Source organism: Lycium barbarum, chromosome 7 (assembly GCF_019175385.1).
Source record: "Lycium barbarum isolate Lr01 chromosome 7, ASM1917538v2, whole genome shotgun sequence".
NCBI classification, from domain to species: Eukaryota; Viridiplantae; Streptophyta; class Magnoliopsida; order Solanales; family Solanaceae; genus Lycium; species Lycium barbarum.
Genome location: NC_083343.1, coordinates 12301388 through 12325513, shown reverse-complemented (window position 1 = coordinate 12325513; position 24126 = coordinate 12301388). Strand labels below are relative to the sequence as shown.

The following is a 24126-nucleotide window of genomic DNA, read 5'->3' as shown; positions in this document are numbered from 1 at the left end:
TCATCTTTTTTAAGATGCAGATTCTGAACTAATATTTCTACTTTGCACACACATCCTATCTTAAGTAAGCATCAAGTCAATAAACCAACTATGCCTAAATTGCAAATTAAATTAATCAGTTGGATCGACAATATGAATCCTCTATATTCAATCCGCTATATTCAGGCTCATTTTCATTCCAATATTGAGTAACATGTCTTTTAAGGCAACATAAGTGTTCTCAAAAGCTAGACGTTCTCTAACTCTCATACATATCCTCAAAAGAAACAATGTAAACTACACAAATGAATGAAAAGGGCATCCCGGTGCACGAACATTCCACGCTCATGCGGGGTTCGGGGAAGGACCACACCCTAAGAGAGGGTAATATAGACAGTCTACCCTAACGCAAGCATCAGTGGTTAATTTCACGGCTCGAAACCCTGACCTATAGCCTATGAGTAACACGGGGACAACTCTGTCTGTACCGTTGCTTCAAGGTTCCCCTTTTAGAAAACTACCAAATGTAAACAGGGAGAAAATACTAATGTTAATTGGAATGAATTTTTGTGCCAAAGTCCACAAAAGTTTGTCATGTTCCAAAAGGGGAGCACAAAATCTTATCGTTGAAATGTACTTTTGTGCCAAAAGTTCACAAAAGTTATCATGTTCCAGAAGAAGAGCTCAAAATCTACAAGCAACAATCCAGAAATAAAAGGATTGCAATTACATTGCTATATTTCAATTACACTCCAAGAAAGTCAGAAACATTGAATGTCAGTGGTTAGATGTGGATGCTGCTCTACGGATTTCAATTTTTGATAAGAGGAAAATGAACTACTCCTCAAACTCAATTCATAGCCTCATCAAATTTCAAACACACATTATAATAAAGCTCGTTGTTTGTTCAATTTCCATCCAGTTTGGAGGCTTCATTTCCTACTATTTAGTTTGGAGAAAACGGAAAATGCATTATTTACAATGTTGCCTACCAGAGTGTAACGGAGACCCTCTGATACTCCTAGAATGATTATAGCTAAGTTGTTGCATTCCGTCTAGTTTCTTCTTTCGCCTTCCTGATTGTGTTAACCGAGAATGATTTGATAGTATAGCAAGATCGTTGAGGTCTTGTAGCGGAGTAAGAGCCTTCACAACTTCATCCATTGAAGGACGAGATTTAGGATCCCTGCTCAGGCACATGTAAGCGAGTTGTGCAATCTTCTGCACCCCTTTAACGGAGTAATTTAGCTCCAACCGTGGGTCCACGAGTTGATAAAACTTTCTCTTGTCAGCTAAATATGGCCTTGCCCATGCTACAAGGTTTTGTTCTCCACTCGGGCGCTTTTTGTCCATAGACCTCCTACCGGTTAAAATCTCCAAGAGAACAACCCCGAAACTGAAAACGTCGCTCTTTGCTGTCAAATGTCCTGATAAAATACAAGACAGATTTGCATCAGGTGTCGGCAATCTTTGATCAAGAAGCCGTGAAGACCCATGTACTCAAAATATATATATCTTGACCATGATCCATATGTATCTTCCATTCAAGACCATCATAGGATATTACTCGCTTATGCCTAAGACAAACTAAAGAAAATTGTTGACAATATGTCTCAAGATATTACAGAAATAAAACAGCTAGCTGCATTATCTCTAAAATATTTGCAGAAAATCAGTTTATCAGTAGCTAATTTTAGGATTTCAAATTGCTTTCTGTTAGAGTCCTCTGTGGCTTGATTTTAGGAGTTAGTTTCCTCTTTCTTAGTGATTTGTTTTTGCATGTAAGTCAGTAGCATATTTTTCTATTTTCAGTTAGGAATTGAAGCAACAAATGCATGTCTCTGAGTTATTAATAAAATAGTTAGCGTTGACTGCATAGCTAGTATATTTTCTTAGCTTCCTCGGTTATTCCTCTAAGTTTCTTTGTTAAAAAATCAAAAAAAAAAAACTTAAAAAGAGTTGTTCTACCTGTCATCACATATTCTGGAGCAGCATATCCGTAGGTTCCCACAACCCTTGTAGAAACATGTGTTTTGTCACCTTGAGGACCAGCTTTAGCAAGGCCAAAGTCCGAAAGCTTAGCATTATACTCCTGCAGAATTTGTATGAAGTTTCAATAATTATAAGCAGGACCATGCTCAATGAGCACAGATGGACAGAATTAAAAAAAAATATATATATATATATATATATATACACACACACTCCTGCAGAATCATCTTAGCATTGGCATCCGGAAGGAAAATATTAGACATAAATAATTTGAGATGTTCCTGATCACATACCGAATCAAGTAAAATATTTGACGTCTTGAAATCTCTGTAAATGACAGGTTTGGGGCCTCCGTGGAGAAAGGCTAACCCTTTGGCTGCACCAAGTGCAATTTTAATCCTGTTGGTCCATGGGAGAGGTATGGTTCCTTGAACAAATTTTTAAAACAATCAGCAGTTGCATTTTAACAACAGAAATACAAAATCAGATAGAACAAGCTTGGGCGTTTAGTTTGCATATGTTATCTATGCTGGATATCAGAGGCATTATCATACTTAGATTGTGTATATGCTTTAGCTAGAACACGTTTTAAGAAGAATTATAAAAGCTTTACAAGTCCTGACCTTGCTATACAAAATCAAATCACTGCAAAAAAAAACTGGAATTAGCTATGAACTTTCATCGCTAATCCATCTCTAAATAGGATTAGCGACGGATTTTGTTGTTTAGCTATAGAATTTGTCCGTCCCTAATTCCTGTTTTATTAGTAGTGAATTTCAAACTCTGCAGGTATGCAATTGCAACCATGAACAGTGATTTAAGATAAATTTGTTTGCGTAATAAGACCAAACGTTTCAGATGCAACGAGAAATCAGAACTCACTTCTGAAAAGATGGTTTTCGAGGCTTCCACGGGTCATGAACTCATAAACAAGCAGCCTTTGGTCATCTTCAATGCAATATCCAATTAACTTGACAAGATTAGGATGATGAAGCTGTCCAAGGAAGTCTACTTCTGCCTGCATTAATTCATTATGTTATCCATTGCATATACAGTCTTGGAGTAGGTTGCCTGAATGGTCACTCAACTTATAGTAATTGGCCATCAAAGTCACTTATCTTTATTTTTTCTTCTAAATCATCTAACTTTTCCTATTTAATAACGTGGCAGCTGTAACTTTTCAGAGAAAATATTTAAAAAATTAAAATCTGGTGGCCAATTACTGTAAGTTGAGTGACCATTCAAGCAACTCACTCTACCATCTTACAGTCTTGCTTACTCTATTCTGACTCATTTTTTACTACTAACCACGAGCAGATAGTCTACGTACTAACCACCCATTCTCTATGGCCTTGAAGACCGTCCGGTTTCAAGCTCTTGACAGCAACCGTAACTCCAGAACCGGGCTTTGCTGGTGCTGTCCCATTCTCCTCTATCCAGCCTTTGAATACATATCCGAATCCACCTTCACCAAGAATGCTGTCCGGTCTGAAGTTCCCCGTTGCAGCTTTTAGCTCGTGAAATGTAAACTGAAGTAGCTGCCGCTGCACTTTGTTTTCTGTAGCTGGTGGTGGTGTTGGTGGATCAGTAGTATCAGAAGATACTCTTGCTTCATCTTGAACACACATTTCCCGGTTGCTAGCATTTAGGTATCGAGTCTCTGTGGCTGCACATGCAAAAAAATTATTGTAGATACTTCATAAATCTCTCAAAATTTCTTTTTTAGGAAAACGTCAGTTAGACCTCTCTATAACATCCATCCTCCCAAGTTTTTTCTGGAACCGATATTCATGTTATGTTATATTATATGTTCTCTATAACAACATTTTGCTATAGTAGCAAACAAATATCACAACAAACAATGTCGTTATAGAGAGATTTTGATTGTACCACATGTCGGTTTTGAACATGATATGTTGTCTAGATTGTTAAAATACGAAGGTTGATGAAGGTACTATTTGCTAAAGAACAAAATCATTGAACACATTTGAGTATGTTTTCTCCTTTATTAAAGTTTCTATTAAACCACAGGGGAACCGGGAAAGGGGAGAGTGAGAATTGAACTCACACCTATCATGCGGTAGACTCAAACCGATATCACTAGACTGTAACTCTGTAAGACATGAATCAGGAGAATTAAACTAAATACTCCATTAGCTTTAATTATTCCATTAAACAAAAGACATTTGAAATATTAATAGAAATTTAGGTGGTTGGGAGAAACCATCAATGACAATAGATTCTATTCTACAAAATGAAAAGTAAGGAGTTGGTTTGCCAAGAATTGCTTAATGAACAGTCTTAAATATGGTCATCAAGCAGGGGAACTCCAGCAAAACAAGAAAACTAAAAAGACAAATGTAAATTAAAAATATGAACAGATCACAAGTAGCCCTTTGAGTACATTTGTATACATAAACAACAATTACTTCGTCTCAGTACAAGCAATCACTGTCCATGTCACTTCGTTTAAACTCATCTCAGTCTAATATTAATATTGGTATACATAGAAACCAGTGGTGGAGCTAGAGAAACGAAAGAGGTTCAACCAGAAAGTCACACGGTATATATAAGGTCAAAATAATATTAACGTATATATAGTAGATGATGAACTTGATGAAAATCCTAACTCCGCCACCGATAGAAACTGACAAATGATAAGAAAAGCCTAGAGAATCACTAAGCATGTAATTAACACTGTAAATATATTAGCTAAACTTGGAAGATGAAAGCTTTAAGCAAATGACAAATAAAAGAAAACCTGCATCATAGACAAGACTAGTTCTTGGAATAGAATTAGCAGAGTGTTTAGAATCAGATGATCCTCCAATAACACTGAGCCTAAGAACAGCCCAACAGCCACAATTCTTCTCCTTCTTCTTTTCCATAAGAGAGAAATTTTTTAACTAAGAGAAGAGATGGACAACAAAGAAAAAAAGATTCCACAATATATTGTGAGATATAAAAGGAAGAGAGAGAGTGAAAAAAAGGGGAAATTCCTTGGTTTGTTATTGTTAGGTGTGAGTGAGAGAGATTGAAGGCATCATTGATCATCATCAACATCATGGCAGTGTATACAAAAAGAGCTTTTTTCTCATTACCTTTTTATGTGGGGAATGACAGCCTCTTCACCTAGCCCCACCCCCACATAGTTAAACAGTTGAACAAGTGAATTACTAAAAGGGGTAGTGAGTTGTGACATAGCCATAGTTATTATGGTAATAAATGTAGGAGAATCTGTTTCTGTTGTAATGGACTGTATCCTTGGTTTGGTGAACAAGTTATACCCAAACTATAATATCTAGATTATAATACGAAGGATTAAATATGATAAAATTATTTAGTGAATATATCTTTATTGTAGTATTTGGTTCATTAGATTATATATGGGATATACGGAGTATGAAATAAAACATGTGTTTGATTTACACTAGATAAATTGAGAAATAATCCAAATCTGCTTTAGGGTTAATAGTTGGGGTTTAATATTCAAGTTACAAAATTACAAAATCAGTTCAATTATGCTTCTATTCAGTAATGGCATTACATGAAATCGGTTAAATTTGCCCCTAAACTATGCAAATGGTCCAGATTGGCCCCTGAACTTTGCAAAATTGTGCAGATTTTAATTTTTCCAGCTACCATCAATCATAATTTTAAATAAATCACCACCATTACAATTGATTCTCTCCACTCACAGAAACACCATTTGAAGACCATGTGGACTCTCACTCAACTACCACTTCATCCGACGACACTCGTAAAAATACACAAAAATTCTACATAAAAACCACCCTATTCACCCGATCGCTCTCACGTCTTCATCTTTATCAATTTACTTTGTCACCATTTTACTTCTGTCAAAAGACCATCAACCCTCAGTCATTGTAATCCCACCTTGACAGCCACAATGTTGCTACAACTTATTAGAAGCTAAATAGAATGCACTCAAGTTTGTTTTAGCATTTGGATGTTGATGTGAAGCTCTGGCATCGCTTTTATTTATGATTTGAGAAGGATAGCTGAAAATTCATTTTGGTGGTGCAATTGATAATTGCTTGAGTTCCATTTGGGATAAATTTAGACTTGAGAGTGGTTAATCTGAGCTTGGAAGACAGAGGCATTACTTTTGGAGGTTCTGACTATTGAAGAAGACACGTTGAAATAGTGACCCTTGCTTCAAAGCTCAGGACCGTTTTACATAATTCAATGGCGAATTTGATCATTTTCCCTTGTAAAAACAGGTCATGTGTTGGAAAGCTTCCTATAATAAATGAGGGTATATTTGACCACTCTTGTAACGATAGGGGTATATTTGACCAATCTTGTTGGTTAAACCAAAACACTAAGCAGGCGTTTGGCCATGAAAATTAAATATTTTTCACTTTATTTGATATTTTGGAGTTGGAGTTGAAGATGAAGTCGTGTTTGGTTATAGTTTTTGCTAAGAATATTTGGTTGTTTGAATGTATTGAAAGTGAAAAAAGTGGGGGAAAAAAGTACAAAAAGTGAAAAATAAGTTTTTGTTGTTTTTCAAATTCTCAATACAACTTTAAGTTGTATTTGGAATTTTTATGGCCGAACACCATAAAGTGAAAAAACTAAATAATTCTCATGGACAAACGGGGCCTAAAAGAGTTATTTTAGATTAATTTTGACTGTGTGTTGGGATACTTTATCAAAATAAAAAATATATCAGTATTACAAAATTCTTAAGTTAATTACACTAAAAGAGAACTCAATATCTTTTTTCTTTTTCTTTTTTTTCCTTTTTTTTTTTTGCCTTGAAGAGAACTTAATATCATGATGCATGAATATTCATTTTATCAGCAGGAGTATTCGTTCCAAGAAATTTTCAAATTCAACCAATTTTATGTATTTTTCCTCCACCTACTGTCTACTCGGCTAGAGGCTTCTATTTCTTATTCATAGATCATATATTGTAGATTAAGATGTTATTAGCTGAGGAAAGTTAGTCTTTCCAATCTTATTAACTATGACAACACTTGTCACTGTAAACAAATTCGTGACTATAACTAGTTAAATCCATCATTACCTCGTAAGAGCATTGAGAATTATTTTTACTTTTTCGCGAAACACTTTTGATATATATGTATATATATTACATGCAATTTCTAGAGGTTTAATGAAAATAGCCTTCTGTATTTTTTGCAGTTATGCTATTTATAGATGGAGGCAAACGACCAAAAAGAAATTGTATTCATGCTTGTCAAGGAAAAAAAATTATAATGATCACTAGCTTCATCTTTCATTTGAATTTGCCCATTGTTTGATCATTATTAGTATGATTTTTGAGAAATTCCCGCCTTCTTGTAGCCATAATTTAGTGGTAATAATGACAAAGGAAACAAACTGCGGAAAATTAGTGTCACATTTTTCCTCATAAAATGATTAAACTCTAAAGAATCAATTCACATGCCTTACCTAAAGGACAAAAAGGGGTTTCGTGAATTGGGTAACTTTTTTCTGCTTAGTCTTTAGCTTACTATGCTTTATTTTTAAATGATCGAGAAATTCTTCTGGAGCCAATTGTATCAAGCTACTCGGGGAGAAGTGCATAAATAGCTAATTTTTGAATTACAATTTAAGTCATAGTCAAAGTTTATAAATGTTTGTAAGATTTGACACTTCAAAAACAATTTCAGGCAGACTGCTACAATTCGCATATGAAGTTTAGCATATTGATTGGCTTGCCACAACTAAACTTCCCATATTTTTGTATAGAATTTGGCTTACTAAGATCAAATTTTTGACATTTTGTCTGAAATTTGACTTGCCAGAGCCAAACATCCGACAATCGCATCTGAAATTTCTGTCATATTTCAAAGAAGAAGAAGAAGAAGACTGAAGTTTGCCTATTTTTGGCTATAGATGCAAAATATATGTATAAAGTGATTGCGTCTTAAATGACACTGTAAAAACTGATTGTCCTGCGAAATTAACGCTGGAGTTTTGCAATTTGGGAAAGATGGACCCACCCCTCTATCATTCTTCACTTATATATTAAACTTTTGCTTGACACAAAGCTCGAACTTCTGATCTAAAATACTTATGCCTCAACCTTTACCAATTGAGCTAACTCCCAGGCTATCCCCTTGTTCTTGGCATCATAACTAATGCTACTATTATTTTGGTGCACATTGATTGTGTGTTTGCACCTTGGTTCTTGTGCTCAAGAAGATCTATCCAAGTGGGATTTCCATGTTTGTTTCAAATCTCAAAAAAAAAAAAAAAACTTATTTTTTTCCTTTTCTCTTTTTATATTGTTATTAGGTTGGAAAGGTCGATCGATGACAAAAATGTGAAAGTGATAATAAATTGTAAATGTATTACTAGATTGTAATTTCTATATTAGTTTTTGCTTGAGTTTGTCTTGTCCAAAACGTATGTCTTTCTTTGTTCTAATCTCAACATTTACATATGTCGTCATTAGTATTCATGAAATAATTTAAAAAAATATAATTCTAAGACAATTTATTCCCAAACTTTTTTACTCTGGAAGCTTGTCTAATTAACAAAGAACAACTACTAACATGAAGATTATGTACAATGTTGAATGGTCAAAACATTAAAAGGGATGGTAGGGCACTTTTGAGTGCAATCTTGGTTAGCATTCCATCTTGCCATTTATATGTCTACTCAAAACAATTAATTAAATATAAGAGCACAAAACTAATTAGATTTTATTTTATATACTATGTATGTGGGATTTCTTTTTGTTTTTTCGCCTAAAGGTGTGTTTATTTATTCAAAAAGGAAACAAGAGGGGACAAAGATGTGAGATTGGTAGGGCTCATTTTCACTAACCAATATAAACAAATCAAATTGTACATTCTTGCTGCTTTTGTATGATAAAAAAGCAAAGTAAGATCCTATTCTTTTCATTATTTTTCTCTACCCTACCTGCAACTTGACCATGCATTGTTCGAAAAAAGTTAGATACCCACACCCACTAGGGAAAATGAGCTAAAAGAGCTCTTTGAGAGTGAAATGTAAAAAAAGGGATTTTTATTTCTTTTTTCTTTTCTTTTGTTATAAATATTTAATTAAGGGCCCTTTAAGTTTTTTTAATTTACACATAAGTTCCTAAAAATTTTTAATTTACACAAAAATCCAAAAATAAAAGCACTTTTTACAAAAAAAAAAAAAAAAAAAAATTGTACGTTTTTCTCTTAAAAAATACGCAAGCAACTATTGGTTGCTTAAACAACTCCTTGTTGCTTATACAATAACCTTGTATCTCATTAAAACTAGGTAAACAACTAGTAGTTGTTTAAATAAATAAAGGTTGCTTATAATAAACAACACGAAGTTGTTTAAGCAACTCATTATTGCTTATACATGAACTCAATTGGAAATTAATTGATTGATCACAAATGAAAATTAACTAATATAAAAATCTTGTTTCTTGTAAAAACTAGTCATTTGATGAGTGATTAAATCCAACTTATTAATTTTATCATCAATTAATTGACTATACTAATAGTTTAAACAAAAATTTACTGATCCAGTGATAATGGAATCAATGTTGTTTGATTATATGAATATTTGAACATCAACTTATTGACTTGATAACAATTAAATATCAAACGAGTCGTTCAATGAGTTATTAAACCCAACTTATTAATAATATCATAATTGATCGCAAAATTGATTGACTCTACTAATAGTTTAACAATAACTTACTGATCTAGTGATAATGGAATGAATGTTGTTTGATTATATGAATATTTGAACATCAACGTATTCACTTGATAACAATTAAATGTCAAACGAGTCGTTCAATGAGTGGTTAAACCCAACTTATTAATAATATCACAATTGATCGCAAAATTGATTGACTCTACTAATAGTTAACAATAACTTATTGATCTAGTGATAATTAAATCAATGTTGTTTGATTATATGAATATTTGAACGTTAACGTATTCACTTGATAACAATTAAATTTCAAACGAGTCGTTCAATGAGTGATTAAACCCAACTTATTAATAATATCACAATTGATCGCAAAATTGATTGACTCTACCAATAGTTTAACAATAACTTACTAATCTAGTGATAATGGAATCAATGTTGTTTGATTATATGAATATTTGAACATCAACGTATTCACTTGATTGTTATAAGTTGATGTTCTAATATTCATATAATCAAACAACATTGATTCCATTATCACTGGATCAGTAAATTTTTGTTTAAACTATTAGTATAGTCAATTAATTGATGATAAAATTAATAAGTTGGATTTAATCACTCATTAAATGACTAGTTTTTACAAGAAACGAGGTTTTTATATTAGTTAATTTTCATTTGTGATCAATCAATTAATTTCCAATTGAGTTCATGTATAAGCAATAATGAGTTGCTTAAACAACTTCGTGTTGTTTATTATAAGCAACCTTTATTTATTTAAACAACTACTAGTTGTTTACCTAGTTTTAATGAGATACAAGGTTATTGTATAAGCAACAAGGAGTTGTTTAAGCAACCAATAGTTGCTTGCGTATTTTTTAAGAGAAAAACGTACAGGTTTTTTTTTTTTTTTTTTTGGGTTTTTGTGTAAATTAAAATTTTTTAGGGACTTCTGTGTAAATTAAAAAAAACTTAGGGGGATAGAGTCCCTTTTACCCAATTTTTAAAACTTGTGTCCTAAATCCTCAAATTGATAACTCAAAAGTCCCTTTTAATTCTATCCCCCCACCCACTACTAGTCTTTTGGGTCCCTTCTATTCGCACCCAAAACTTACTTGCACCCGGTTTTATATCAAATTACTGATTCCATGATATGTGTTTGTCTAGAAACTTTGGCCACTTAACCATAATTAACTAACATATATTTTTACCTTATTAAATCACCTGATACGAATTGGTGCGGGTGAATATTTGAAAAAATTACGTGACATGACAAACATTTAGACTGTATTTACGATACATAGTTGTAGTTTAAAAATATATGAAACGTAGTTACATTTTTTTGTTTTGTAGCAAATACACAACAAATACGTGTAACTGTATGTGCTAATACAGCTCTTTCGCGTGATTTCAATTGATACCGGCATGTTACAACTGATTCCTGCCTGATACAGCTAATTCGCGTCGATACAGCTCTTTCGCTGATACAGGTGATACCCGTCTAATACAATAATTGTAGCTATATCTCGTAAATACACAAACTGTAGGTACGTTTCGTAAATACACTCTAAACCATAGCCATTTATGAAATTTTCTCATATTTGCCCCTCCACATTGGCAATATAGAGGGATGGAGTTTTAAAGATGGGGGCCTGGAGGGAGAGCAAGCAATCAATAGTGTAGCCCACTTAAAGTCATCATTCCAAGATATATATATATATATATATATATATATATATATATATATATATAGCAAACAAGATAACCCTTTTTTTTAGGTAAATAAAGTTAGCAAGTACTATAATTGGTGCTTGAGAAAATGTTAGCTGCATATTTGAGTTTTTTGGGGTTTTCACTTGGTTTGGATATTCGCTTTGGGGCTCTGACTAATTCAAATTGGGTCATTCGCATAGATGTCGTTATTCATGGATGGTCTTTGTTTTTTGCTCCTCAATTGCTGGTCTTTAATTTTTGCCCTTCGGCACTTTAAGTGGCCGAAAATATTCTTGAGATTCTGGGTTCAAACCCGAACAGAGTATAAAAAAATTGTAAGAATTTTATAGTAAATTAGGCCTATTCGGTCAAAAGGCTAGAATCCCAGCTAAATTTAAAAAAAAAAAAAAACTTAATGCAAGAGGCATAACTTTACCCCTTGTCCGGCATAACTTTTGCCTTAGGAATAATTTTAAAACTATAGAAGTTATGCCTTATAAGGCCTAACTTGAAACTATAGCATAACTAAATTAGGCCTAATAAGGCAAAACTTTCGTGAAACCTCACCTTGCGAAGTTGTTTTTTTTAAGTGAGCCGGGTTCGAACCCAGAACCTCGTGGTAATTTCGGCCGTTGTTTTACGCGAAGGACAAAAATTAAAGACCAGCGCATTTGAAGGGAAATCCGTGCAAAAAAAATTATTCAAATTTGTGTCGCTTAAAGCCCGTTAAAGGAAAAAGGCTCCCTGATAAAAAGAAATATATTTTGAGAGCACTGACATATTTGAGTTGTTGACACTCATACCTATATAAATCCTACAAAGTTTCCAGGAGATCAAGTATATGATACATTAAAAGTATTCTTCTAATTATATGACGTTTTTCATAAGAGATAATCAAGATACAACATAAGAGATTTGTAGGGTCATTTTTTTCTATTTAAATTGCTATTTATCATAGGAGATCATTTTTTCCAAAGTTTCCAACTGCCAAATATAGTTATATATTAAGTATATACACCGATGGTATAATTCCTTTTTACAATACTTGTGTAATTTTATCGGTTATAGAGGTTCCCCCTCTATTTTTCGCACTTTATTATATCAAGATTGAGTTATCTATTATTGTTAACAAGTCTACGTGATGATGTAAGAATATTATCTGCAGCCAGTACAACAACAACAACCCAGTGGAATTCCACAACGTGGGGTCTGAGGAGGGCAGAGTGTACGCAGACCTTACTTCTACCAAGGTAGGACGGCTGTTTCTGAAAGACCCTCGGCTCAATAGAAAGCATAAAAAGAGGTCAGATAAGGCCAAGAAATTCAAAGCGGTATGGAAATGAAAATAACGAAAGCGACTAAGCCATGCTGAAGCAGTTTGCAAAGGGGCAGTAGCTATCATAGATAAAATAAGATAATCAAAGTACAGAAAATAACAGATAGTAGCAGAAATCATAGCACAACGATACTATCTACTAGCCTTCTATTCTAATCTGAGTCCTCCATACCCTCCTATCTAAGGTCATGTCCTCGGCAAACTGTAACTGCGTCATGTCCTGTCTAATCACCTCTCCCCAATACTTCTTCGGCCTACCCCTACCTCTTCTGAAACCATGCATGGCCAACCTCTCACACCTCCGCACTGGGTATCTGCAGCCAGTACAATGAATTTAAATTCTAGTTATAAATATTTGGTAGATGTCCCCGGGGGGTGGAGCTAGAATGCAAGAAGCCGATTCGGCAGAACTTAGTAATTTTGATTTAAACCCTGTATTTATACTAAGAAATGTGTTTAATATGTATAAATTATTAATTTAAAATCTCAGTAATTCAATAAGACTAAATTCCTAACCCGTAAGCTTCAACTCGCCACTAGATGTCTCTAACACGATCAGTTGTATAGTTACTAAAATCTTATACCACTTGAGCAGCATATGGCATCAATTTTGAACTTTTTCCTTTTTTCTAAAAGAGTTGGCATCTCTTTTGGGTTAATTGCTAGTATAATATATATTATGTATAGATATTCTCTAAAAGAATATATGCATGATATTTATATGCTCTGTTGACTAAATAGTGAAATCTAAGAATTTTGTGGGAAAGGGCGGATACACCATTATGATACCGGTTCATCGGAGAACTCAGTATTTTTAATGTGGAATATAAATAAATATGTAACAATCCACTAAATTATAGTAATAAATAGCATATATAAATTCATAACTCTAAAAATATAATATATTAATGCTAAGAACTATAAAAATTGAACTCGTAGAATTTAAATTTTGAATCCGACTCTGTTTGTGGACGCACGTCGCTTGGGGTAGCCCCACACCTGTTTTGCACTGGGCATACGTATGTTTAAATTTTGAAAAATCTTGAAGAATATTGCTCTATCTATCCTCGATAAGGCTTTTCCATTCATCACAAGTCACAAGTGGCTCCTCACTTTGAACACTAGTGGGTCGTTTGGTTGTTGATTAGAGTTATGCAGGGATTCAAGATTTAGTTATTCATGTACTATTAGTTATTTCATAATCTATCCTACATAAATTAATATATAAATTCTCTCCTAACTTATACATGTATTAATGATGCGGGATCCTAAATTGTTAACTAAACACCGTATTTGTTGTCTTAAAAGTTTATACATAGCAAAAATATGCTACCAAACATGGTACAAATTATGCAGGATTTAGTACATGAATAATGACCTACTAACCAAGAACCAAACGACCCCTTAATAGGCTAAGAATAGTGTCTGCAAGACATGAAGAGATGGAAAGTAGGCATGTGATAAAACCAGCATAACACTGTCACAGATCCTTTGATTTAGAGACAAGTTAGCAAGGATTAATGATGCAAGAATTGTAATGGAGATTAGTAACGTAAGGATTATAATTACAGGTATCATTTCTAGCTGAATGTCTAGTTTGATTTATTACAAATTCGAATATCGCTTCTTGCATAACTTATGCAACTATTATTTATGAAGAAAACAAAAGTAACAATCAAACTACCAAACATTGTTCCAATAATGTTGGACTTTATGTGGCAATTAAATCTCCTTACCATGCCAACCCAATGACCCCAAGGGCGTTCACATGCAAGACATATTATGTCTGCAGAATGATATGCTTTTGGTGTATAGACGTTTGTTCCACGGTATAATTCTGTTCTTGATACACTTCAGTAGGTTCACTATCCAAAATCACATGAGTTTAAGGACGAACTCCCCAAAAGCCATACCGAGAAAAGTTGCAACGGCGATACCAAAAATACCAACAAGAATGCCCGGAACAACCAAAGAAATCCACCCTTTAGCAGTGGCCATTCCACAAGCTGTTGTTGGGCCTCCTACGTTTGCATTTGATGCTATGAGTAATTGTTTCAGTTCAAGTCGGAGCAGTTTCCCAACTCCAAGTATCACACCCAGATGTATCGCAATCTGGATTAAAGCAAACAGAAATATACTGGGTGCCGTATTGAGAACGCTTGATATGCTCCCACTAGCACCAATGAATGCAAAAAATACCTATTACTCAAGATCATAAGAGAACAAGTTAGATCAATCTTTGCCCAAAAAGAATACAGGAAAAAGTTTGGGCTAATTTAACTATAGAGAAAAAAATATTAGTCCTCTAATTAGGGATGGCAATGGGGCGGAGGTGAAGAAGCTCTTATGTGGGGTGGGTGAAAACACTCCTTTAAAAATTTTGAGGAGGGGCGGGTCAGGCGTGCAGCAATTTTTATATAGACTGAAGATCGACTATTGTTCTTCTGTTTTTCATTTGTTCCATATGAAACTCTACCCTCTATGAATATAAATCTGTAGAGAATAATTTACCTTTATATTAAACATCGGAACTAGGTTTCTCAAACTTATCTAATTTACCTATATATGTGCCACCAAGGCTATTTAACAGACAAATAGAGTTAAAAGTGTGTCATCATGAATTTATCCTAAATGTCCGTGGTGTGCTCTTGCAGTTTTTGTCTTTATTGCGTAAATGATACAGACAATATGCCAGGTTACTTTGCGTAAAAGCATGCAAAATTGAAGAAACAGACGGTAAGAAAAATGTCTTTAGTGTCTAAGGCTGTTTTCATTACAATTCAGCATGCAAGAAACTCATGGCAGATATTTGAATTTACTTGTACTTGGTAGAACATAATTTGAAAGGAAAAAAAAAAAAAAGAGAAGGCTGGCAACATTCAAATAGTCATTTTACATCCAGATATACAGTGGAAACTTACCTGCATCAGAATCATTGCCATAGCCTCACCAGAAGGCGCAAGGTAGGCAAATTGCTTGGGAAATGAAGTTGCTAGAATGACAACAATAGCTGTAATAGTGGGAAGGGTGCCTCCTCGAATACCAAAATGCTTATTCAAAAGATCCCCAGCTTTGCATATAGCAAAGGACACAGCAAGAGCAGTAGCAGTCTGCAATACGGGTAGCTTGTTACCAGATTGTGGTTCCCCGTCAATCTTGTCATCTGAAAAGAGTTCCGAATATTTTTAATTTTTAATTTTATTTTTGGAAAAGGTAACAGAATTATATATATATAACCCAACAGAATTTTATATAAATAACCCTTAGCACAAAGTTTGTGCCAAGGAAAACAAAAGTTACAAGGCAAAAACTATTTTCACCAAGTCCCTTACTGGTCCTCGTATTAGTTACATCTGTAACAAGCTCGGTACATATGACTTATATGCACCAGCTTGAGGGGGAGTGTTAGAATAAGATTAGGATTGTATATAGTACCTACGTGGAAAAGGATTGTAGTATAGTCTATAAATAGAGCTCAGTGTAATAATGTAGAATAGACAGTTCAATAATATGTTTCCCGTGCCTTTACTTCTCACACTTTCCTCCCAAGCGGAGCTGCTATTATCATTTTCTCCGACAATAACTCCAGAATCGCAGCATTCGTAAGATTGCTGGTAATAGATGCCGTGCAACCTTTCGCCCTAACTTCATCGATTACACCTCCCCTGCATTTCCATCTTCCTTGCTTCTAGCACCCTTGTAGAAATATTTCCCTCATCCACAGCTGTCGTAATCTCCTCTTCAATAAGAAAATAGATTGGAATAGAATCATCTATGACTGTGCCGAAACGGAACTGCTGCTGAAACAGCGAAGTTGGAGGCTTATGCTCCGATCTGCCGTCAGTCCAAAAATCATAGGAGGCCCCAGCGATCTCTGATGGGTGATACAGAGCAGAAGCAATATTGGATTATTGGGTACTAGCGGCTGACCAAGGAGTGAAATTAGAAGTGTGTAGAGGGTTTTGGAATGGCAATGGGCTTGTGGGAGGTTTCTCCAATTCAAATCTCCAGCCAAACTCCAACGCTTGGTAAGCATAGTGAGAATATATTCTGATTGAATTGCTGCTGATACCCATTGTAGTAAGTCCCATAACCTGTTACAAATTCCTGTAACCGTAAGGATTGGCGCCATGAAGACCCCACGGTTGAGAATTAAAACTTGGAAACCATGATACTCCATCACCGTGCAGGTCAGAGGATTGATGACTCTGATACCACTGATGCAGTTTTGAAAAGGAAACAGAAATTTAAAATGTAGTTTACCTAAAGGAAGAGGAAGCTAAGGAAAAAACTAACATATTCTTCATTCATAGCTTCTGCGAAATAGCAATTTGATTACATATAGGACAAGGACCAAACTGAAATAAAGAGAACCTAGGGACGAAAAACTAACTTATGGGACTGACATGTAATACATAGACAACTTAGTAACTATTAACTAATGCAGCTGTATGCACTAATGAACTACTCTCAAAGCCCTCTATACGATCCCTGCAAGCCTATCCAACTCAGCCCAAATAAAATCACATCTCCCATTTGTAGATTCTGAGAGCATTACTGTATGAATGATTTGCTACTAGTTTGCCAAAACTGTGTAACTAGGGCCTCCCTTTTAATGAAATTTTCTATCTTTATAGCACTCTCCCTCCACCCCATCCTACTTCTAGTATTATAACAGCTCTATGTTCCCCTTGCAAAGCTAATAGGCTCATGAAACGACCATAGCAATAAAACTTCTTGGCACCAAAAAAAAAAAACTATTCATATGATCCCTCATCCTCCATCACTTGAACGCATACCCTTTCCCCATAGATGATATATGTAGTAGCTCGTCTATCCGAAGCATGACTTTTCAAGTGAAAGTCGGTTTCCTCATGAAGTTTTCTTGCGCTCTACCCATTCATACCAGATGTCTGATCTGTCCTTTTCGGTAATAACAAAAGACTTATAACCAACACTAAAATAGATTCTGTTAATCATATATAGCTAAGAGAAAGAAACCAAGTTTTTGAAGCAATCACCAAGGCATGATTGATGGAAAAATTAAGTTAAACCAAGGAGAACTGGCGACAGAGAACTAAAATGTTGCCAGAAAGAGTTTTTACACTCTCTCCCAGGGGCTCGTGCCTGAGAGATTTTCATGTTCCTTGAAGATCTATTCATGTTTGACTGAGTTGGGAAGCTTTGGTGAGTTACAAGTTTTATTGGAGCTTCATCTTTTAAAAGCAGGATTTATGCATGAGGTCTTTGTATACAGAAATGCCTTTGTTTCCTCTCTCAATGATAGAGATAAGACAAAGGAGATACGGCAGCCAAATCAAAGCTGAGGTGTTTCAGATAAATAACAAATCATTCTATTACTTTGAAAGACAAGAAAATTTCAACATAGAGTTCCGGGTGTTTCAAATTTTACTACTATAGAAGAGATGGAACAGCAAATAGAAAACACTAATTAACAGGTAAAGGAGCCAGGGAATATTTCATCATTTGAACTGGTGTACATACCAGTGGCTGATAGAGTAGCCTCAGCAGGTATTTTAGAAGCCAATGCAAACAACGTTGTGAAGTATACTGCACAAATAAGATTATCAGCAGCCAACCCAGCAGTAACAACTGAAGGTGATGTCTCCAGAGCTTCGGAAATAGCCACATAGTTGACAGCTGAAAGAGAGACAAATGAATTAACAAAATGTCAAATTGTAGATAACTCAGTATGTAGCATAACTGTCTTCCAGAGCAAAATAATAACCATCACAATTACAGATTCAGTAGGTTTAAATCAAGTTTGCTATATTTCCCACAGCTTCTTTATCTGTGAGGTTCTCCATTAGCTCTCTGAATACTATAAAAGGCTGTCAGATAGTAACTTTCATGGTGAAATAGAATATTCTTTCATGTGGATACATTGGGTCTTGTTGTTAGAGAGGCATCAAGATGTTATAGAAGTCTTTATCAATAAAGAGGTTTGAATATATTCTTAAACAAGCGAGACAAGGCTACCAATTTGAAATCGAGAATCACTTCTGAATCCAAATATAAAAATCCAAAGTTGTAACTGAAATCATATTTAGACAGCACAGTGTTCCCAACTTAGTTTCTAAACCACATGAACGCTTAAGAAGATAAAAAATAAAAAAAATCTACTTCAGACCACCAGGCCTGACATGTCACAGGTAACCTTCTAGGATTATCTTTTGGGAAAGAAACCGATCATGCTCAATGTGACACTTAGAACCTCCAATTACAAAGTAGGTTGCAGTACTGACATTCCTTACATTCCTTATAAAAGAGGATTTGAAACTTACATCCATGCCAACCATTAACAGACCATAATCCAGTAATGAGAATCCAACTGGTTGTTTTTCCAACACTTTGGATTTACAGGAACTCCAGTATCAAGGTATAGTGCATTTTTTAATGAACATCAGTGGAAAAAAACTCCCATAAGGATGATTAAAAAATACAGATGTAAAAGGATGATCCTAAATTGTACAAGACCACAGAGAAAACAAGAGTATGAATTTACCTCCACCTATGTGTCTTCCCATAAGAGCAGCAGCTATCTTCCAGCCATCTTCACCAAGTGATCGCATCGGAACCATCCAAAAAGCCACCACAGTCCCAATAATAGTTGCAACTGCCAAAACCAAGACGAAAAGAACCGATTAGAAAATGAAAAATCTAGAGCTTTTAATGAGAGACTATATGTAACAACTCAACCCCTTGTTTTGAGTTTTAGCACCCCGTTCCTTGATTTGAGACTTCCCTTAGGTTCATATGATGTTTTAGGACTTGTTGGGATGTTTGGTTTGGGACCCAAGGGGTTCGGGGGTGTTTCGGTACACTTGGAACAAATTTAGCTAGTGCAGATTTTCTACTGGTGCAGTGTGCATTGCGATCTTAGCTAGTACAAATTTAGCTAGTGTTGCCCTTCTTCTCGGCGAGGACCTATGGGTTGTTTTATCTGTACTATCGACGAGGGCCGATGCTTTTGGTCTAGCAGTCCTATCTGCACAGGGCTTATGGATTGGTCTAGTGGTTCCAACCACGAAGGCCTAGTGCACATATGTGATTGATTGACGTAGCTTAAGGCCATCAAATCGTTATACCTGTTATGGTTATTTATAGACTGAGATATACACTATTTGCTTTCAGGCATTCTATTGTTGAAGACTTGCTCCACGGGGTAAGACGGAGGAGTGAGTCGATGATCTTACTGAGTCCTTGTGACTCACCACCTACTGCTCTATACAGATCCCTAGTGCTACCGCGAGACATACTTGATCTACTTCGAGGTGTTCGGGGCTTTCAATAGAGGTGAGCCAACATCTGTTCGTGTTGGTGTCTATCTAGTTTATTTCGTTATATTTCTGTTTTTGGGACTGCATCCCTAGATCTTTGTACTCAGATTCTATCAGATGCCCCTTGACCATGTCTGTTGGATTATGGTTGGTTCTAGATTGTGTATCGGCTATTTTGACTTTCGTTGTTATTAAGATCTAGTCTCTCATCTATTACATGCTTTCCATTTTGGCTTAATCATATATGAAACAGTGAATAGTAGTGGTTCGTCTAGTGGGTAGCAGCTTGTTAGGTGCCAGTCGCGGCTCATGAAAATGGGTCGTGACGATTGACTGTCTTGTCTCTCTGTGACCTATAGGTCACGGGTCCAAGCCGTGGAAGCAGCCACTAATGCTTGCATTAGGGTAGGTTGCATACATCACACCCCTTGGGGTGCGGCCCTTCCCCGGACACAGGACGCTTTGTGCACCGGGTTGCTCTTACTTACGATCGATGTGTCTGCGCTTCTCGATAATCAGACAATGAAAATAATAAAATTTCATTGTATAGTCAGAAGTTAGGCATCTCAGTTATACCAAGAGCTGTCGAATTTTTTTTCTTTTTTACTTTTTTTTTTCTTTTTTCGAAAAGATAAAGGATGTAGGATATAATGAATGACCGTAGGAGGCCTTAAAGAGCTTCAGTTCACTTGGTTGCAGATTATCTCATTCTTTCTCTAGTTAAACTTATGAAAAGCTGGAACGAGTAGAATACCCAAAATTCTGTAATTACCTATTACCTGCTAGGTACTAGCCAGTTCAATAAGATCTACCTGGCAATAGAAAATCGTAAAGCACCAAAATTTTGCGACAAAGGCTAACTCACCTCTCTTTATCAAGTACTATTAGGTTGATGAATCTCATGTTCTAGGCTAATATCTTGGGAGCAGATTATTTCATTCTTTCTCCGCATAAATAACAAACTGTAGCTTCTAGTACTTTTCAACTGGTTTCTTGGCAAGTGCCATCATGTTAGCTTTTCAAACTAATCTGAGAAGCTGAGCCGAGTTCTTAAAACAGATCCTTGAAGACACATAAATATTTGAGAAACTTGTGCTAGGTATAAGTAACATGAGGAATGCTGAAAAATGTGTTGATGAACAAAACTAGACAACAAAGTTGTATTTTGTATGGAGGACAGGGAGATTTGATGGAGGAAAAAGGGCTTCCCTTGTTTCCTTTTTGGATGAAAAATATGTGGGAAAGAAGTTTACTGGATTTGAAATATATCCTTTTTAGCCTCCACCCTATGTATAAGCCTTGCTCTTGTTTTGTATCCTCATTTAGCTATTGAAAGAAAGAACAAACAGTCTGTGAGCTTTAGCCGAAAACCAATGCGAGCTAAGGCCATTATGTTCATGAGCAGTTGAAAGAATAAAAACATAAATCTGGAGCCTCTACTCATCAAATTGGAGAAATACCATCCAACTTAAACCTAACTATAGAGCATGTACAACTTTAAGATCAATGATATAATAATAATACTAATAGTTTGAGCTGGTCATTCCAAGCATTCCAGGGCAGAAAAGTACTATCAGTTTGCATGATTAAATTTGCAGTAGATGTGCCATATGAAAAAGTGAAGCATCCCATTACCTGATCCAAGCAAAAAAGCCAAGAGCAGCGTTCCAGTGGACTTTAATACTCGACGCATATCGGCTCTAAACAACAGCAACGGAACAGCAAGCGGAAGCAAGAATCCTGTCACAATTTTATATGCTGGTGCATCACAAGCTATAATGCCCAAGTTACTTGCGGCGAGAGCAACCAGTGTACTTACTAGTGCACCACTTAGTGCACCCCCAACCTTGGTCTTCTCCGACCTTCAATTTTACAAGACGAAAACTCATCAATTCGTTCGCCATGATTATACCAAAAAAAAAATGTAAAATAGGTACTCTCTCCGTCCCAACTTATGTGGCACTTTACGCTTCTCGAGAATCGATTTGACTAATCTTTTGAAGCTAAATTGAATTAGACTAGCTCAATATTTTAAAATTAAAATTTGATATCTGAAAACTATAAGGGGTCGTTTGGTTGTTGATAGAGTTATGCAGCTATTAGTGATGCAGGAATTAGTTATGAGGGAATCTATGTATTATTTTATGCAGGGTTAAGTTATCATGTATTAGTTTATTAATTATTCCATCTTCTATCCTGCATAAAGTTAATAAATAGATTCCCTCATAACTTATGCATGTATTAGTTATGCGAGTTTCTAAACTGCAAACCAAACATCATATTAGGTGTTTTGAATTTTATACATAGCAAAAAAAATGCTACCAAACATGGTATTAGTTACTGATACAGGATTTAGTACATGGATAACTTAGCTCCTAAACTTAAATGATTACTTCAATTTGAAATATACTTAGTTATGAGGGAATCTATATTTTATTTTATGCATGGATATAATACATGAATAATTTAGCTCCTAACCAGCAACCAAACGACCCCCAAGTACTATAATACACAATTCATGAAAAAAAAAAAATATTAGTCAAAGTTCACATACTTTGAATCTCGACAAGCAAAAATTGCCACATAAATTGAGACACGCGGAGTAAATGCGAGAATTATCTCCAAAACTAATAATCTACTATACACACACATGGTAGAGTTGATACGTAGATAGTGATAGCCCAAGTAGAAAAAGAGAACAGCTAATAATTGGAGGGTGAAACTCACGAAAAAGTGATGGTTCAGGTCGGTTTTTGACCACTATCTCTGATAACTTACTATAAGTTGCAATCCATCTCATGTTAATGTGATAGAAAAAATATACTCCCTCCATTTCATAATTAGTAACTTTTTAGGCTTTTCATTTGTTTCAAAATAAGTGGTGCTTTAGAATTTCAAGAAGAAATCTTTTTCTTCCAAAATGACCCTTATTTACCTAATCAAGAATCATTATGCCTTTTTTTTTTTTAGATATTTAATTAGAGGTAAGTTAGTAAATACTTTTAACTTTTTAGGAGGGATTACTTTCTTAAAGGGTGTGCATAAATCTAAAAAATCACTTATTATGGAAGGAATATTTTAAAATATTGGTAAAAAAAGTTCACATAGTTTAAATCTCAAATAATAAAAAATAGTACCACATAAATATACAATTACCAAATGCCAAAAGCGCCGGCAGCAAAGAGAGCAGTCCAAGTACCCCATTGATCTTGTGGAGAAATTATTGGATAATTCAATTGGGATCTAATACTAGTAGTATTCAACTTCCTCTTATTAGGTAAATCCAGAGGTTTATATTTGTTAATGTTCTTTGACAATAAAATTGGATGTTGAAGTATTGTATTAGTAGTAATTGATGACGCATTTTGGCGACGAGAGGAACACGAGGTCAACGGTGGTGGCGGAATGTAGGAATTGTTGTGTACAAATAAATGTTTTAACGCCATTACATCAATGAACAATAAAGACGTGTCATATATAGGATTAGTAAACTGAGATTGATCATTTTAGAATAATCACTAATTAGATAACGGTCAAAATCACAACTTAGAACTATTAGTTTTCCGCCGCTTTAACTATCAGTTGTTTAGTTTTCATACACTCTAAATTATATATTTATAATATTGGTTATGCGAGTTTCTAAACTGTAAATCAAACACTGTATTAAGTGTGTTGAGTTTTATACATAGCAAAAAAATATTATCTAAAAGTTTGATTATTTAAATTATTTAATTATTTTTTAAATGTTTAGGATTTTAAAATTATCTAAAATTTTGAATTTTAAATTTTTCTTAGTTAAACAATGTATAAACTCCTAATATTTTAGAACTTAACGTCAAATAAGGTTTTACTTCTGTAATGTCTTTTCTTATTTATATGGTGTAAAAGAAACTATTACTATAATTATGTAGGGATATTTAATTAACTTGTAGTGATAAGCAACAACTATAGGGGTATCGAGATGCAAGAACATGTGTGACGTTCAGAGTTGCAACAATTATATGGGGTATCAAACTGCTAAGCCATACTATGAAAGTTTGGAAAAGAGTGGTGGATATGAGATTAAGGTGGGGCGTGACGATTTTAGAGAACCAGTTTGGGTTCATATCGGGCCCCTCAATAGCTGAAGCTATTCATCTTGTGAGGAGA

General features: G+C 34.9%; 2 protein-coding genes across 2 annotated transcripts; both read right to left on the bottom strand.

Annotated features, from left to right (window-relative positions):
• Positions 1–812: 812 nt before the first annotated feature.
• LOC132603143 (serine/threonine-protein kinase PBL34-like) lies at positions 813–5088 on the bottom strand. Its single transcript, XM_060316062.1, has 6 exons — positions 4733–5088; positions 3306–3637; positions 2854–2989; positions 2265–2398; positions 1948–2071; positions 813–1406 (listed from the first exon to the last, which is right to left on the bottom strand). Exons 1-6 carry the CDS (start codon positions 4857–4859, stop codon positions 952–954), a joined length of 1308 nt encoding a protein of 435 aa, XP_060172045.1. The 5' UTR covers positions 4860–5088; the 3' UTR covers positions 813–951.
• Positions 5089–14214: 9126 nt separating this feature from the next.
• LOC132603142 (uncharacterized) lies at positions 14215–23462 on the bottom strand. The gene is made up of 6 exons (XM_060316060.1): positions 23134–23462; positions 21613–21839; positions 19203–19313; positions 18182–18337; positions 15598–15839; positions 14215–14875 (listed from the first exon to the last, which is right to left on the bottom strand). The coding sequence occupies exons 1-6, from the start codon at positions 23421–23423 to the stop codon at positions 14552–14554; spliced, it is 1350 nt and encodes a 449-aa protein (XP_060172043.1). The 5' UTR covers positions 23424–23462; the 3' UTR covers positions 14215–14551.
• Between the last annotated feature and the right edge of the window lie 664 nt (positions 23463–24126).